We start from the raw sequence: 19203 nt of genomic DNA, 5'->3' as shown, positions 1-19203 counted from the left end.
CAGGTAGAGATAGGCCTGAAAACCACAAGCCTTTGCCAATATTCTTAAGGCTCTGGGTTTTCAGGAACAACTATGTAAAAACCAATGAGGTAAAGCTTTATTTAAAAACAGTGAAGAAGAGGCCATGTGGGAGAAAGGCTTTTTATTTAATTTAAAAACAGGCTCTTTATTTAGTTTAAAAACAAAAAACAACAACAAAACATATCTGATCTGGAATTATTTTCTTTTAAACAAATATCAGATCCCTTCCAACTTAAATTAGCAAACCATTTGCTCAAGAAACTACTTAATTTGAGGGAAAATTCCATTCCAGGGATGCTTTATCCTACATATGCCTTGATATAGCTTACATTCCTTTCCAGTTTCAGCTCAAGACAGCCCCTTCAGCATCTTACAGTCACACTAGATAACCCTCCAAGGACAGGAAACTTTGCCAAGCCCTCCACACACAGTCCACACGATCTTCCTCATTCATACACCACGTCAACTTTGTTTAGTGTATTTCTATCTTCTCAGTTACCTGAGAAATGATGAGGTCTTCCATCTTTATATTCAATTCAGAAGTGTGAAGGTGCAAACTGTAAATCTTAATAAAAAGAGTTGGTCACCAGAGGGCACTCTTCACCGACAGGTGAACCAGCAATCTTAAAACTGCATCAAAGTACATCCATCCAACAGTCTAATTGACCTCTGAGAAGTATAAAAGCAAAATAAAAATAAGCCTTCTCTTTTGGTTTTTGTTTGTTTTGCTGATATAGGGTCTCTCTGTGTAATTCTGGCTGTCCTGGACAAGGCTTACCTTGAATTCACATAGATCTGTCTGCCTCTGCCTCTCAAAAGCTAAGATTAAAGGTACGCACCATGCCTGGCTAGATTTTTCTTTCTAAAGCTATTTTTATCTTGTTACTTTTTACTTTAAAATAGGCATTTAAGTGGTGAAGCAGAACTATAAACACAACAAAAATTCTCCAAACTCAAGCTTCTATAAGAATGGCCAGCATGGCACAGGAGACACTTTTATCTGTTATACACTACCTGACATTTAGTTACCAAACGGTACTGAAAGAACACACACACACACACAAAACAATTTTACTAAATGTTATATTAAAGTCACTATTTGGCTTTAAAATAAATGTATAAAAATTATGTGTATTATATATACCAAAAGCTGATAATAAAATCAGCACTGACTTTAATTAAATGAATTGAATATCGAACTGTGCTTCATTTTCTAGACCAGCATTAAATACCTACAAAAAGATTATTTTGTAATTTATTCATGTCAAGTATTGTGTGTGGCTGATACTAAAGTCATAGATTAGTCGAAGCTTTCTATCAGAGGTGTGGCCTGCTTAATCTATTTCACCTGTATGTATTCACTGTGATATGCATGTGTGTGCGTGCACATGTACTGTGCCATGGTGTACACATAGAGGCCAGAGAACAGTTTGAGGGAGCTGGTTCTCTCCTTCCACTGTGTGGATTCCAGGGATTGAACTCAGGCCAGCAGGCTTAGCAGCAAGCTCCTTTACCAGCTGAGCCATCCCATCAGCCAATTTGTGCAATGACATTTAAAAAATCTGGGAAGCACCACCTGATAATCTAGAGATAAGTCTCTAAAGCCAATTAAAATGGGAAGACTATGGGAAAACAGCCCCAAACAGTCCCAGGACTGCAATGATGATTTTGCAAGCTTTCCTCCCAAACCATCTATAATATTGTACTGCTAAAAATTATTAGAACACAAATAGATTAAGGTATCCTGAAACTGGCTGGGTATTCAAACCAATGTGGTAGTCTCTGGCTGCACAGTAATTGAGTTTCTAAGAACTTTGTGGGAGGAGCTATAGAAACGTGAGAGCCTATTTCTTTTGTTAATCCTGGAAGAGTTCTGGTTTACAAAACACGCACTCTTTGTATGTTTGCCCACAAATCGGTTTATCTTGTTTGCCACATGTGCTCTTAAAACTCTTTAAAGAGGCTAGTGACAAAGCTCAGAGGTTAAGAGCCCTTGTTGCTCTTACAGAGGACCCAGCACCCACACGGTGGCTTAAAACCATCCATAACTCCAGTTCCAGGCCCTCTTCTGAATTCTGTGGCACCAAGCATGCACATTATACACAAACACAAATGCAGACAAAACACACATAAATCTAATAAAATAATTTTAATGCTTTATAAGATAATGACAACCTGATTCCTTGAGTTCATTTGAAATATTCAAAACTTTTTCTATAACAGAGCTAACATACCCCACCCCACTTTTGGGTAAGAGGTGCTGGGGATTGAGCCTCTAGTTTTGCCCATTTGCAGCACTAGAACAGGAAACACATCATAAGACTTATCTGACTTTCCTGAGCTCCCTGAAGAGGCAAAATCCAAAAAATGAAAGGATATTTTCTTAGCTTTCTGATGTTGAATTTTATTTGCCTTGTGTTCCACTCTGTGCAGTTCCTGTAATTGATTCTCACTAATGGTGCCCTATCCTCACGCACAGGAAACATTAGTTAACATTAGTTAACATTACTTCCTGTACCCAGAGCTGACACTCCTGTGACTGGCATTAGCGCTGTCTCCAGCACTGGGTAATAGCACAGCACACTTACTAATGGACATCCTCTGTGTAATCAGCCAGCACAGACTTGGCAATAGACTTCCTCCTTCCTGTTGTCACATTCTTGACCACAGAGATGTTTCTTCCTGTTTACTTTTGGACTGCCTGGTAAAACGCAAAGGGTGAGAAAGGGCAGCACCCAATGCAGGTCACTTTATTTGTCCTCTAGAAGAAACAATTGCTAACATCATTTTAAATTTAAAATCCTTGAACAATTAAGTAGACTATGCATGTGGATAGAGACTGCTTCCCTTGAACACTGTAGAAAATTTAACAAAAATATCGGGTGATATATAGAGCAGCTGTAGCCCCCATTTTGCCAAATAGCTTTAGAGTTGAACTGTAACAATTTGCCAAAATCCCTCACAGCAACATTAGTTTACAGTTAAGAAGAAATGTGCTAAAGCATTGACTTCTCATCAAAATAGCAAAAACACTAGAATAGCCAGGCAGTGGTGGCACACGCCTGTAATCCCAGCACTTGGGAGGCAGAGGCAGGTGGATTTCTGAGTTCGAGGCCAACCTGGTCTACAGAATAAGTTCCAGGACAGCCAGGGCTACACAGAAGAAGCCCTGTCTTGAAAAACCAAAAAAAAACACTAGAATAAAAACAAAAACTAGAATCTCTTTAAGACCCACTGTTTAGAACTGTAGTGCCAACAGAAAAAACACAAAATTCAAACAGCAAAACTTCTCTGAAACAGTAATAAGGAGAGCTCAGCTCAGAATATATGGAACAACCAAAGCAAAACCAGATGTAAACTAAAATCACCGGAGAAAAAATCTACCACATTTAAAGATTGTATCAATTAAGCAAAGGGTCCAAATCCAAAAATCCAGAAAGTGAAGAGAGGAAGGACTCCTCAATCAGGAGAGCAGAAAGGAGCATCAGGAAATCATCCTCTATCACACCAAAAGGCAGTTTTAAAAATTCAACAGAACAAGGCCCGGGACAACGTCATCGGTGAAATGCTTGCCTTGAAAGCACAGTGACCTGAGTGTGATCCTTAGAACCTGCATTTTAAAAGCCAGCATGCTGGTACACACCTGTAATACCAGGGGGGAGAACAGAGACAGGCGCATCCCTGGGGCTAGCTGGCCACCCAGGTCAGCCTAATTGGCAAGTTCCAGACTAGTGAGAGACCCTGGCCCAGGAAAAAGGTGGCCTTGCCTGTAGAATGACAGTCAAGGTTGGCCTCTAGCCTCCACATGCACACGTATACACAAACACGCAGAAATGCACACACATAAATCAATAATAGACAAGCTAGGTGAGTGTCAGTGACCGACCTTGGGACTACCCAAAACTAGAACTGATGAAAGAATTACCAAAACAGAACAAATTATCAAGTCATACAATTATATATTTAGCTCTAGCTTGATTAGAAGGATAATTTAATAAAAGACAGCATCTTGACCATCTAGAGACAGAAAGCCTCAAACAGGCTGATTACTGCAGAAGAAACAGAGAATGAAAGACTCTTCGGCTGATCCTCTCTAGCCCTGTAGGCGGCAGGTTTAGTTAATGTTTATGCAAGGCACAGAGACTGAAGGAGACCTTCAGTTTTGTTTCATGAAACAGACACTGCACTGACTTAAAGACTGTCCCAAGGAAGCAAGCAGACCAAGCTCACCTTAGCAAGATCAAATATCCTTAAAAGCTCACAGCACACCAACTCCCAAAGCACATCAAAAAAAAAAAAAAAAACACCACCACCAAGCTGCTGTTCTGCAGGGATGTTTTAGTTAACAGGAAACCCAGTACCAATTTAGCCACTGTGGAAGCAAGCAAGCAAGGTGCTGAAAAGTACAGGACACAATTCAGCCTCTTTGTTAAAAACTCCCCAGGGCAAGAAGTGTCCTGCGGAGGGCCACTAGACACTACCCTGGCAGTTGGGGACAGAGTGCTGACTCTCATCTCAGCATGCAAGAAAGCTCCAACCCAAGGTGCTCAGGACCAAAGGTGTCTGGTATCTTCTTCCTTCAGATTGTGAGAAACGTGCACATACCTAAGGCAGCACATCTTAGAGAAGGGGACGGGAGATGCATTTAGATTTCTGCACACCTCCTACACAGAGCTAAAATGTAACAAAGCACTATTTCTGGTAACTGCACAAAACAAACCATGGTGTGGGATCTCCCTCTTGTGGTGTTATGTTGGTCTTAAAAAGTCCCAGACTTGGAGGCATTTTGGAGATCAGATTTTTCAGATTAGAAACACTCAACCTGTACTGTGTTCAACTTGTGCATTAGAATATTAAGTCAGGGGCTGGAGAGATGGCTCAACAGTTAAGAGCATTGACTGCTCTTCCAAAGGTCCTGAGTTAAATTCCAGCAACCACATGGTGTGTCACAACCATCTGTAATGGGATCTGATGCCGTCTTCTGGTGTGTCTGAAGACAGCAACAGTGTACTCAAATATATAAAATAAATAAATATTTTATAAAAAAAAAAGAATACTAAGTCAGAAGAGGAAAAAACCAACCTAAGATTTATGAAATGAGAAGAAAAAGGTAAACACTTTTCTAACTGCATTATTATTTACTACATGTTGAAATGTCCCCCACAGGCTAAGGTTGTGAACAATCCCCAGCTGGTGGAACCTCTTAAGGGTGGAGCCTAGGGCTGGTGAGAGGGCTCAGTGGGTAAGGCACTTGCTGCATAAGCTTGTCAACCTGGGTTCCATCCCTGGAGCCCATGTGAAGGTTAGGAGGAGAGCCACCGACACACAGTTGGTCTCTGACCTCTACACATACGCTGTAGCACGTGCCCATCTCCCGCATAAACAATAATAATAAATAAATGTGATTCTTAATTGATGTGGGACCTAGTAGGTCACAGCCATGGGTCTCTAAAGATGACTCCTGGTCCCCACCTCACTTTCCGGCCCTGCAGGATGCGAGGAGCCTTTACACATTCTACTGCAATGGAGTGAGAGGCTCTACCTTGTATCCCTTAAACCATGAGACAAAACCAATTCTTCCTCCCTTTCATTGTTTCTAACACTTTGGCTACCACACCACAAAACACACACACACATACATACACACAGACACATACACACACACACACCGCCTTCAAAGCCTGTGGTAGTTTAAATGAGAAATGTCCTCCACTGGCTCCTGCATTTCAACATTTGATCACCATTGATGGTGCTAACGTTAGAGTGGTTATGGAACCTTCAGGAAGAGCGACCTTGCTGAAGGAAGTATATCACTGGGGTGGGCCTGCGGTTATAGCCGTGTGTGTGTGTGTGTGTGTGTGTGTGTGTGTGTGTGTGTAGTAAGTGGGTAGAGAGTGATCACCCAAGGAAGAGGTCGGGTCCTTCAGCACCCTTCTAGGGCAGGTCCCCAGTAACCCAAGTACCTCCCACTACACCCCATGGGAGGGCCATTATTGGTTGTCAATTTGACTATATATCCAGAATTAACAGAAACCTAAATGGCTAGGCACACATGTGGGGGATTTTTTTTTAATTAAATCATTTGAAGTGGGAAGAGCCAGATCTCTGAGGTGGGAAGATCCATCTTCCATCTGGGTCACACCTTCTGCTGGTAGCCTGTATAAGGGCGTGGAAGAGGGAAGCTTGCTGTCTCCTTACTTGCTTGTTCAGGATAGCAAGTCCATTCCTTCACTGGCATTAGAGCCTACTTTTTTGGGATTCCTGAGTATACTGAAAACCAGCTGAGACATACAACCTTGTGGACTAAATAAGCCACTGGACTCTTGGACTTTCCATTGACTGGTAGACAACCATTGTTGGACTAGCAGGACCACAACCTATAAACCATTCTAATAAACCCCTTTATATATATATATATATACACACACACACACACACACACACGTGATGGTTTGTATTTGCTCGGCCCAGGGAGTGGCAATATTATAAGGTGTGGCCCTGTTGGAGTAGATGTGTCACTATGGGCGTGGGCTTTAAAACCCTCACCCTAGCTGCCTGGAAGTCAGTATTCTGCTAGCAGCCTTCAGATGAAGATGTAGAACTCTCAGCTCTGCCTGCATCATGCCTGCCTAGATGCTGCCATGCTTCCCCACCTTGATGATAATGGACTGAACCTCTGAACCTGTAAGCCAACCCCAATTAAATGTTGTCTTTTACAAGACTTGCCTTGCCTTGGTCATGGTGTCTGTTCACAGGAGTAAAACTCTAACCAAGACAATATACACATACATATACACATACATACATATAGATTCAGTCTTTAAGTTCTGCTTCTCTAGAGAACTCTGACTAATCCACTCCACCTGCTAAAGGTTTCACTACTCTCCAATAGAACCACCCCAGGAAAAAAGCCTTCAACAAATAAGCTAAACCATCTCAATATGTGCTTGTTTGTGTATGTACAGAACCAGTTTCAAAACATAAGAAAAGATTCAATTAAAGTAACAAAAATCAAATACAGTCACAACACTGCTTAATGGTGGGACTATGTTCTGCATCTCTCTCTCCCTCCATTGCTTTCTTGTTTGTTTTCTTTTTAGTGGTATTACAGATCAAACATGCGGCTTCAATGCATATTAAGCAAGCATCTATCATTGAGTTATGTCCCCAATTCATAGACTATGTTCTAAGAAATACATCACTAGATGAGTTTGTCATTAAGTGTTGAGAACACAGCCGTTTATTTACATAAAACCAAGCGGCATAGCTTACTACATCTAGCTATATAGTATACACTATTTTTTTATTTCTTCTTTTACTTTTTTGTTGGACACTCAGACATGGGGCTGGGGACAAAACTCAATGGTAGACCACATGCTTAGCAAGCAGGAGACCGTGATTCAATACTCATTATCATACACAAAAGGAAAAGGCACACACATGACCCTAGGCTCACCTACAATCATCAATATCATTGTTTTGCACCTCTTCATCCTGCCATACTGGAAGGTCTTTGCGGGCAATAATATGCACAGAGCTGTCATCTCCTATGACAACAATGCCATCATCTCCTAAATAACCTAGAGCTATCTTACAGCTAACTTTAAATAGAAAAGGCAGAATCTAAAATGGTGATCTGGGAGCTAGAGGGGTGGCTCATGGGTTCTGAGAGTTTATTGCTCATCCAGAGGACCCAGGTTCAGTTCCCAGCACCCACATGGCTAGGTATCCAACACCCTCTTCTGGGTTCTGCAGGTACCTGCAATTCATGTGGTATGCTAAACTCAGGCAGGCACAAGCACTTACACATAAATAATAAACAAATCTCTTTTAAAAATAAAATAAATTTCAAAAGTATAAATAATAAACCATTAATTACCACTTATAAAATATACAATTGTGCCGGGCGGTGGTGGCGCACGCCTTTAATCCCAGCTCTTGGGAGGCAGAGGCAGGCTGATTTCTGAGTTCGAGGCCAGCCTGGTCTACAGAGTGAGTTCCAGGACAGCCAGGACTATACAGAGAAACCCTGTCTCGAAAAACCAAAAATAAATAAATAAAAATAAAAATAAAATAGAATATACAATTGTACAAGCTTTACTTTTATATGACCAGCAACATAGTAGATTTCTTTACCACAGCCTCATCACAAATATGAGATGGATGCATTGTGCATCATTAATGGAAAATTGCCAACTCCATTACAATCTATGGGACCACCATCATGTATGATGTCTGTCATGGATCAAAATATCTCTACAAGGCACACAACTACAACAAAACTAAATGCTAAGAGCTCTACAATTTATTTATGGAAAACTTTTAAATCGTAGTATGTTCTTGGACAGACAGTCTTAAAATTGCCAAGATATATGTTCTTCCTAACAAATCTATAAACTTAGTTCAATCTCAAAGACATACTTTCAAGGTTCTAAGAGCTAGATGAATTGATCAGGAAGTTCACTTGAAGAATGAACTAGAAGAATTACCAGGAAACCCCTTTAAAAAATGAGTAACAAAGCTGAGATAGCCCAACCAGCTAGAACAAAGAACAAAGAGTAACAAGGTAGAGATAGCCCAATCAAACAGAACACACACCAAAGCCTCCATAACTAAAAGGGTCTGACAGAAGACCGGAGCAGACATGGAACATTAACAGAATAGAGAAACCAGACTCAGTCCTGCTGTGTACAAGAATTAAATACCTGATAACAGCAATATCCGGAGTCAGTGTGTAAAACAGATCTACTCTCAATAGTTAGTATTCAGGCATCTGGATTGCCTGATATAGGATAAAACTAGAGTCATTCCTGTGTCTCAGGAATACACAACAAGAATCAGATGTGAATGTAAAAATAAAACCATATAAGGAGCTAAAGAAAACCAGGCCAGACTCCCTTACACGAGCATAGACTTCTCTACTATGACAAAATCCAAAAGCAAAAAAAGATTTTTTAAAAATTAGTTGTATTTAAATAGTTTATTTTTTAAAAAAAAATAAACCTTTTGCATGAGAAAAAAAAAGAGTAACTACAGGAAAACAATAAAATAGGGAAAAAATGTTCCCAATGAATGGCAAGGACGTTTTTGGTTTGTTTGTTTGTTTATGGTTTCTTTTTAATATTTATTAAATTTGTTATTTGACGGTTTCATCTACGTATATAATGCATTCTTATTTCCTGTTATTACCCCTCCTCCTTACAACTCCCTTTCCCACATCCATACCTTTCTGCTTTGCTTTGTGACCCTTGGACTTTCCCCAGTACTGTCTCCATGGCCACAGGTTTGGAACTGTCCACTAAAGCCTGGTGGGCTCCCCACTTGGTACACAATAGGAAGCAGTAATTGTCCTTTTCTCAGAATCTATCGGTAGCCAGTAGTTGAGCAGGGAAAGGTAGAATCCTTTAGCCCCTCCCTTGCCCATGACAGGCTATTGATAGGTCCAACCTTGTGAGGCCCAGTTCAGGCAGCCGCAGCTGCTGTAAGACCACGCTTGCAATAGCTGTGACATGTCCTCAGTCTCTCCCATCCATATCCCTATCTACAGGCTCTGACATTCTTTCCATTCCATCCTCCACAATGCTTCCTGAGCTTTGAGCTTTATAACAGGTAGTACATGTGCTCTCCTAAGGACGGGGCACTCAACTATCAAGGCATCGCCAACACTTACCAGTCACTATAAAAAGAAGCTTCTCTGAGGAAGGGTAAGAGTAGCATTTGTCTATGAGTATATTTAGACTGCAATTTGGTGTCATGACAATTTAGCTAAACCACAGTAGTGAAATTCCCCAGAAAATTTATACCAAGCAAGGTAATCCAGGCTGAGAGAACAAACCCACAGATCTCTCTGATTGATGGGTCCTAGCTTTGAATCTTTAGTATTATGTATTTAACTTGGGGTGCCTGTAGAAGCTAAAAGAAAAAAATCTAGAAAGAGTCTGCTTTGTGTGTTGGGGGCAGGGGGCGTGGACAGTAGAACATTGGTAATCAAAAAACAGAAAGAGGGAACACTGAGGGTAGACAAGTTCAAGCAGGAATGGGGGCTGGGAGACAGAGGAAGAGAAGGAGCAGGAAGGGAGGGTTAGGTGAACTGAAAGACATGAAAAAGCCACATGGAACCCACTAGTTTGTAAGCCAATTTTAAAAAATACATAAAAAGAAAATTAGTTCAAGAGAGAGATAACCTGTATGACTCTAGATAACACTGTTCCTAGAAGCCAGTGTTTATCAAACAGAAACTCCAGTATTAGATAATGGGGTCCCTCTTTGCATGGTCAGGGAGGCCCCAGGGCTCTCAAGAATAACACAGGCTTCTTTCCATTTCTCTTGATTACCCACCAGAACTAGACAATAAGACCTTGCTGCTGAAGACACCTTGGGTGCAAGCTATATAGATTACAAGCTAGAACCGAGCTGTAAGCTTCCTCTCTGACAGGTGGCTTTCACAGTACCGGAAGATGCTATACAAACACGGAGGATAAGACACCAATAGTCGCTAGGCGATGGTGGCGCACGCCTTTAATCCCAGCACTTGGGAGGCAGAGGCAGGCGGATTTCTGAGTTCGAGGCCAGCCTGGTCTACAGAGTGAGTTCCAGGACAGCCAGGACTACACAGAGAAACCCTGTCTCGAAAACAAACAAACAAACAAACAAAGACACCAATAGTCTCTACTAGAGATGAACCCTACAAACTACAATGGCAACCTTCGAGGCAAGTGGTTCCTAATGGTGTGAAACCGGCGCAGTGATATGGAGGACCCCCTGCTTGACCTGAGGCCTTCTCCACAAGAGGAAATGAACACACGCCTGGTGCCTTAAACAGTCATATGCAGAAGTTTCTGGAAGGCTCTGAAAGTGTTACCAGGTTTGTTTGGTTTTGTTTTATTTCCATCAAACTAGGGCCTTTCCCCTCTCAAAATTATGGAACCAGTAACAAGACCGAGCACCAACTGAGAAACAGAAAAGATTCTTGATCAAGAATGAGACACGTGGGGAACAGACTTGAAAATCACTTTCTCAGTGGAGTCAGGAGACACAAAGGGTAAAAAGAAGTGAAGAAAATGGATTCGCTAATCCTGGGAGAGAGCAATCATGCTCTCTAGGAAAGAGCAGACATTTTCCAGGAATGTGGTTAAAGATTTTTTTATCCACCGAGGGCCTAGGTCTGGTGTCTGGATCAGCAGGCTGTCTTTGTTTTGTTTGCTCCATGTGTATGTTGCGGGGAGGGAGGCGGTAACATGTACATTGCTGAGCCTGTGACAGCGCACGTGTGCCTGCGTGCAGGAGGTCCACATCACGTGTCTTCCTTAACTGTTCTCCACCTTATTTCATGAAGCAACAACTAGGTAATCTAACCGTAAGTCCCCACGCTTATACGGCAAGCACTCTCCTGAGCCATCTCTCTCTCTAAGGCTTGGACCCGGAAGCTTTTCTCTCTCTGTGACTCTTGTGTCTCTTGACTGAAGCTACTAAAACAGACTTATAATCAGAAAGGTTTTACCTATCATTCTGTCTGTAAGATGACTTATGTTTAGGGAGCGTTGATAATTTATATTATGAAGTCTGGATTTAAAGGAACACAGTTGCAGCTGGCTTACTGGTATAAATAAGCATTAAAACCAATGGAAAGCCAAGCACAGGAGTACACACCTTTAGTCCCAGCACTCAGAAGGCTGAGGCAGGAGGTGTTACAGAAGAAGTTCTGAACTAGCCTGAATTACAACTGTCTCAAAGAAAGAAAAAGTAAGTAACTTAACGGACATTTCAAAATTCCATTAAAATAAGGAAATTAGACTTTCACTACATTAAATGTGCTAGCTGAAAAAAAATCTTCCTACAAAAATTAACTCTGAAATATTTAAATGCTCAAGGTTACATGACTGTAGAGCTTTGGCAAACAACCCTAATTTGATAATTAATTTATAAAATTGGCTATTTCTTGGTTTTGATCATTTTATTCAACTAAGATTTTCCTAAGTATATACTTTCTGAACAATATGTCAGCATTATTCCAATAATATTTAAGATTATAACTGGGCGGTGGTGGTGCACGCCTTTAATCCCAACACTTGGGAGGCAGAGGCAGGCAGATTTATGAGTTCGAGAGTTTGAGGCTAGCCTGGTCTACAGAGTGAGTTCCAGGACAGCCAGGGCTACACAGAGAAACCCTGTCTCAAAAAACCCAAAAATATATATATATATATTTAAGATTATAGAAAGGCAAGTGGAATGGTTTGATATACTTGGCCCAGAAAGTGATACTATTTGGAAGTGGCCTTGTTGGAGTAGGTGTGTCACTGTGGGCATGGGCTTTAAGACCCTCATCCTAGCTGCCTGGAAGTCAGTATTCTGTTAACAGCCTTCAGATGATGTAGAACTCTCAACTCTGCCTGCAGTATGCCTCTCTGGATGTTGCCATGCTCCCACCTTGATGATAATGGACTGAACCTCTGAACCTGTAAGCCAGTCTCAATTAAATGTTGTCCTTATAAGAGTTGCCTTGGTCGTGATGTGTGTTCACAGCAGTAAAACCCTCACTAAGACAGCAAGTTTGTACTCAAATAAACTGAATCATTATTCTGACACTTTTTAACATGTCTAAAAATAATTACCAGACTTCGGGTAACTTTAAAACCTAGATATTTAATGAATAATCATTTAGTCATCCGATGGCTAAGTACAACAGAATATGAGGAGACTGACTATCAAACACAACTGAATTAAATGCTTTTGTTTCTCCTTTCTGTATGTCTGCAGAGGCTTTATTTGACAGTTATTGCTCTACTTTATGAACGTGTGCAAAAGACGCTTCTCACTACAGAAGGTTGTGTGGGTCTGAGCTTCACTAGTCTGACTGCAGTACTGCCCCAGCAGTTTCAAAGTAAAACATATTCTTTGGCTAAAAGGTGAAATTATAACCAGTAGTTAAACTCATACTAGGCTAAACAGTGACAGAGAACACAGTGCACAACTGTGGTTTTTTTTTTTTTTTAAATGCCTATAGCTGGAGAGATTCCTATTTATTTATTTATTTATTTATTTATTTATTTATTTAATGTAAGTACACTGTAGCTGTCTTCAGACACCCTATAAGAGGGCATCAGATCTCATTACGGATGGTTGTGAGCCACCATGTCATTGCTGGGATTTGAATTCATGACCTCCGGAAGAACAGTCAGTGCTCTTAATCACAGAGCCATCTCACCAGCCCCCACAACTGTGTTTTTAAAGTGTTAATTTTTTTTTCCAGAGTTGGTGGCCAATCTGTGGAATCTCAGCACTTAGAAAGCTGATGGAAGAAAACTATAGTGAATTCCTGGCTAGCCTGGGCTACATAGGAAGTGTGAAGAAAAGGGGGGGCATGAAAAGAAAGTTAAAAAGTAACTCTCAAGTATTTTGTTCTCTTTCACACTTTATAAACTTAACAGAAAGTCCTAAAACCTTTTGCTTGCGTAGATTACGGTTTTCAACATCACTACATTAAAAATTAAAATGAGGACCAGCAGGATGGCTCAGGAGGTAAGAGTACTTGCTGCACAAGCCTGACAGCCTGAGTTCAATCTCTGAAATCCAAATAAAAGTGGAAAGCGGAAAGTTCTGTGACTTCTACATGCTCACCATGGCATGTACCTGTGCATATGCATATACACACACACACTCACAATGAGGGGACATAGTGCATATACACACACCGCAAACACACACACACAAACAGACACACAGTGAGGGCATAGTGCATACACACACACTAACACACACAGTGAGGGCATAGTGCATACACAGAGTGAGGGGACATAGTGCATATAAAACACCACAAACACACACACAGTAGGGGGCATAGTGCATATACATACACCACAAACACACACACACACAGTAAGAGGGCACAGTGCATACACACACACACACACACACACAAACACAGTAAGAGGGCATAGTGCATACACACACACACACAGTGAGGAGGAATAGTGCATACACACATACACACAGTGAGGGGGCATACCATAGACACATACATTTAAATCTGAAAAAATTAAAGCCATGTTAGGACATGACAACACACACCATAATCCCGGCATTCAGGAGGCTGAGACAGAATTACTTGAGTCCAAGAACTTAGAGATCATTCTCGGTAATTCAGTGAGACCCCATTTTCAAAGAAAAAGAAAGAAAAAAAAGAAAGGGAAGGGGAGAAGGAGGGAGGGGAGGGAAGGAGGGAGATAAGATGAAATGAAGTGAAAAAAAAACTTAGTGTAGAATTAGGTTGTTCTATTCTGGAAGGTAAGCGCTACCATGATGGACTCTGTGCAAGCTGGTGAACCAGAACCAGGAATATAACTCTGTGGAAATCAGAAATCTGGGGAACCACAGGGGCTCCCACATAAGTGTGAGTGAAGATCCATGTTCCAGCACATAATGAGAGAACTCCAGAGCTGGAGAGGGGGCTCAGTGGTTAAGAGCACTGGCTGCTCTTCTAGAAGACCCAGGTTCAATTCCCAGTACTCACGTGGTGCCTTGCAGCATGGAGTCTGTAACACCAGCTCCCAGAGATCTGACATCCTCAGCACCAGGCTCACAAATAGTGCAGACACACATGCAGGAAAAATACTCATACCCAGAAAACAAAATGAAAATGAGACAGACAGACAGACAGACAGACAGACAGAGAGAGAGAGAGAGAGAGAGAGAGAGAGAATATGCCTCTTTCCTCTGCTCTTTTGTTCTGTTAGACCCTGCTCAGATCACTAGGTGAGGTGCACCCGCATTGCTGAAGTAAACAGAGGAAGGCTACAGCAAGAATCACAACCTTGCTGAAGTAAACAGAGGAAGGCTACAGCAGGAATCACAATCCTGCCTATAATCTAACTCTTACACAAGAAAACCAATCTAAAGCAACACTGATATCCAATCCCTACATGCTATGCACCTGCACAGTCACTAGATTAGTGGATGTCAGGATGTTTGGATACCTCACCCAACCATCCTAAGCAAGTCAATGTAGCAAAGAGGCACACTAACCTTTTGTTGGAGGTAAGAGTCTCAGACTCCCAAGAGGTAGGATCACAGCCCACCACACTCAACCAATATTTTAATGTTAAATTCCCTCTAAGATAGGCATGACGGTACAAGCCTGTAATCCCAGCAATTGGGAAACACGCAGAAAAATATTATAAATTCAGGACCAGCCTGATCATTTAGCAAGCTAAGTACAGCCAGGCTACATACATAGTTACTCTGTCCCAAAAAGCAAAGCAAAACAAACAAAACTAACCAAAAAGCTCCTCTACTTAAACTAGATAATATATCATTTAAAACTTGACCAGAGTGGTAGCACAGACCTTTAATCTCAACAAGCTGTGGCAGAGGCAGGTAGATCTTAATGAGTTCCAGGCCAGCCTTATCTACACGGTGAGTTCCAGGGCAGCCAAGGCAATATAGTGAAATACTCTCAAATATTTTTAAAATGCTGACCTCTACTTCATGCCACTCCTCCTGGGTGATGGCCAGTCCTGATGTGTATCATTCCTAGGGTCGAACAAAGGGACTTGATTTCTGGCCTCCTGAAGACCAGGAGTAACACACCAAGATGAGGACTCATTTTCTAGTCTACATTCATTGGCTGGGCAGCTACCAAAGACAAAAGTGCATTTCCTGACCCCGTGGCAAATAAATGCAGTACCAAGTCGCAAATAAACTGCTTCAGGAACACGTTAAGGAATGGCTGTCCTATGAGACTGGAGAGGTCCTTCAGTGGAATCTAGACGTCACAAAGTTCTCTTTGAGTCTGATTCCTGTTTTTACCACTGAATATGTAAAATCTGATGAAAAGATTCATATAAGAAAATTAACAAAAGGAACCAGGCATTGGTAGTGAGCATCTTTAATCCCAGCACTTGGAAGGCAGAGGCAGGTGAACCTCTGAATTTGAGGACAGCATGGTCTACAAAGTGAGTTCCAGAACAGCCAGGGCTACACAGAAAACACCTGTCTTGAAAGAAAAAAAAAGAAAGAAAGAAAGAAAAAGAAAATTAAAAGGTACTAATGAAGCCTTTCCATATCATAGCAGGAACTCTCTGTAATAAAAACCATATAACCTGCCTATTAAGTGCTTAGAGGTAGAAAATAAATGAGCAAGGTCTTTCATGTTCTAAACGACCCCCAACCCCGTTCTACAAATACAGAAACAAGGCCAAGGGAGTTAAATGATTTTTGCAGTCATCAGTGGCAGGTTTGTGGGAAAGAAACACACCAGATGATCTGGCTCCCTGGGGTAAAGTGAATTTACAAGTTGAACTGACTTCGATTTACCTACATTTACATTGATAAAACGGAGTTCCATTTCCAGGAAATGTATCCTGATGAAAGACTACTGACAAAGCACAATCTATCTCAAATTCCCTTAATGAACCACAAGTTCATTCATCCTAATTGCGAAGAATGAAATCGTAATCTTTGAAGTGTCTAACCTAGTGTTAATGGTTAATGGCTCTGAACTAGCACCAGTCTACGGGAGTAGCAAATAGTCCGTCTGGTATGGACTATTACTCATTACCTGGTACTATTCCTAAAGAGAGTGGGTTTGGATCCATTTAAGATAAGCTGAAATTTTAATACAAAATTAACAAAGCGTTTGTCAATAAGTAAAGGCTTCCTGTCCCAAGAGCATCGTCACCCCAGCATGAACCCGAGCTGTCAGCCCACGCTCGCGTCTCGCCCGGGGATAAGGGTGCTGCAGCGGGGGAGAAGGGTGCTGGCGTCTCCCGCTCAATTTCAATTCTCCCACGCCCGGAGCAGTCAGTGAGCCGCCGGGGTTTCCATCAGCGCGCAATTTGGGACCGGGATCAGTCACTCCGGCCACCTGCAGGTGACCTTCGTCCCCAACACAGAGCAGACAGCCTCCGCCGAGGGGTCAGGGCCTCGGAGCATCAAGGCCCTAGGTTGGGGCGGCTCCCCGGGTCAGAGACACCCTGGCAGCCACACCCACAGGCGGCGCGGTGACAGGTGCCCTGGCCCTCCGGGTCCCGCAGCCCACGAGCGCCCGCCCCCGCGCGCACCACCTGTCGGGCCGACGCGCGCGCACCCGGCAGCGGACGCCCCGCCCGGCTCCTAAGGAGTCCCTGGTCAGGGCGGCCCGAAAGCCCGGGCATGTGAGAACTTTACCGGAGGGTGGGCCCTACGCAGGCGGTGTCGGTGCTTTCGATCTCCTGCAAGATCCGCTCGTGCTCCGGGACCGTGCCCAGAGCCTCGCAGCTCTCCGCCATCTTGGCTGGAAGCGGAGGCGCCAGCCGGGCGCGGCGCCGCGCAGACCACAGGAGCGAGCGGCAGGTGGCGCAAGCGCGGCGCGGCGGGGCGGGGAGGGGCGGGGCCTGGCGGGGTGGGGTGCAGTGGGTGGGGCCCGCCCCCGGGGATGTAATACTGACTGAGAAGGGGGGGCAACCACCGCCTCCATCATTCCTCGCGACCCGCCCCTAGTTATCTAGAGACACATTAGTGCCGTGTGTGCAGCTGCTCGCCGCAGGTACCCTAGCAATGACAGAGGTGACCCTCAAGTCACATGCACTCAGTAATAGAAGCTCCCGGAGCACCTGATGGGCTTTAAATAGTGGGGAGTCAGAGAAAAGCAAATGCTCTCACGAAAGTCAAACCTGAGTGTGTCGTTAAGATTTATTTTAAGAACAAACAAAAATTCTATACCACGACTGCTCTGAAAAGATCGTGTCCCCTGCCGCCTGCAAGTTCACCGAGGTTAGTCATATTGGACATAAACTATTAAACATCTGGGGGGACAGGGATGAGATTGAGACTAAGGCACTTGCTGGCAACATACAAAAAAGGCCCATGGTAATGTTTGATTTCGTGCTGAAGCTCTTGAACCCAAGCGCTCCCAGGGAGTGGTAGCTGGGCTGGGGTGGGAATAGAACTCGGGGTGAGAGGGGAAACGAGTCGGAAAGAGGGAGAGGTAGAAGGAAATGGCAGGTGGCTTGAGCAAAGGAACACGTGTAGAAAAAGAGTCTTGCTTAACAACCTGTATCTAGGACACCGTGTTAACCAGTTTGTCATGATCAAGCACTGATGAAAGATTAGTCAGAAACGAGTTCAAACCTAGCCCGAGGGACAACTAATCTTCTGCTGCCCATTAATCCAGGAGCTATGAGCTTCCCTGTGAGTCAGGCAGGCTTTACACTAGCCAGCTGCCAGACTCACTCTCTTCCCTGGGCCTCTACTACCAGCTTTTTCCCACCACCTCCTCCTCTCCCTCCTTCTCCTCTACTTCCTCCTCCTCCTCCTCATCATCATCATCTTCCTCATAAGAAATCCTAGGAGATGATATTGAGAAACAGTTTAGAACATGCCCCCTGAAGACAAGTGTCCCAAACTACACTCCTTGACTGATGCCATGTCACAGGTGTGTGACACTAGGCTAAACTTAATACTTTCTATCTCAGTTTCCCCAGCTGCAACTGCTAATAACGGGGGTATCTACTTGTACTGCTACCCTCTATTATATTAATTTCCATTATTTCTGTAACAAATCACCGCAAATGCCAGAGCATAAAATGACTCAAGTGTAATCTCTTAGAATACTCACTGAGCTATCTATGGTCAACATGGAAGCACAACTGCATTTCTCTCCAGATTTTAAGAAAGAATTTGTTCCTTTGCTTTGCCAGATGCTAAATGCTATCCTATTCTTTGCCTGTGGCTTTCTCACTCCGTGGCTCTGGTAGCCTAGAACTCACTACATAGACCAGGCTGGCCTTAAACTCAAAGATGTCAGACTGCCTCTACCTCAAACATGCTGGGATTATAGGTATGAACCATCATGTCTAGCCCGTTTTTAAATAAATATTTGTTTATTTTATGGTTACTAGTGTTTTGCCTGTATGGGTACAACATACAGAGTTCACTGAGGCCAGAAGAGGGTATCCGCAACTGGAATTACAGATAGTTATTACCTGCCACTTAAGTGCCAAGAACCAAAGCCAGGTCCTTTGCTAGAGCAGCAGATGCTCTTAACAGCTAAGCCATCCTCCAACCAAGCTATATTTACTTTGCACACCTGAGTCCCACAAACTTCAGCACCTGCTAGCTTGGAGAACCAGAGAATCCACTACATGACACTGTGGGTTCCACCAGGAACCAATCCCATTACAAGTCACAGTGAAGCATGGATGCTTC

General features: G+C 42.9%; 1 protein-coding gene across 3 annotated transcripts in view; it reads right to left on the bottom strand.

Moving 5' to 3' along the window:
- The window catches only part of Exoc6 (exocyst complex component 6), a 139452-nt gene extending 122121 nt beyond the window's left edge, over positions 1–17331 (bottom strand). For 2 of the 3 annotated variants that reach the window (XM_028773484.1, XM_028773485.1), the window contains exon 1: positions 17185–17321. In XM_028773484.1, coding sequence (XP_028629317.1) covers positions 17185–17285 — 101 coding nt within the window. In that variant the 5' untranslated portion in view covers positions 17286–17321. Of the gene's footprint in view, positions 1–17184 lie in introns of all 3 variants that reach the window. The other variant, XM_028773486.1, reaches the window with a different exon arrangement.
- Between the last annotated feature and the right edge of the window lie 1872 nt (positions 17332–19203).

The sequence above is a fragment of the Grammomys surdaster genome, unplaced genomic scaffold (genome assembly GCF_004785775.1).
Source record: "Grammomys surdaster isolate TR1022 unplaced genomic scaffold, NIH_TR_1.0 229, whole genome shotgun sequence".
NCBI classification, from domain to species: domain Eukaryota; kingdom Metazoa; phylum Chordata; class Mammalia; order Rodentia; family Muridae; genus Grammomys; species Grammomys surdaster.
Note: the sequence above shows the minus strand (reverse complement) of the source record. Positions and strands in the feature narration are given on the sequence as shown.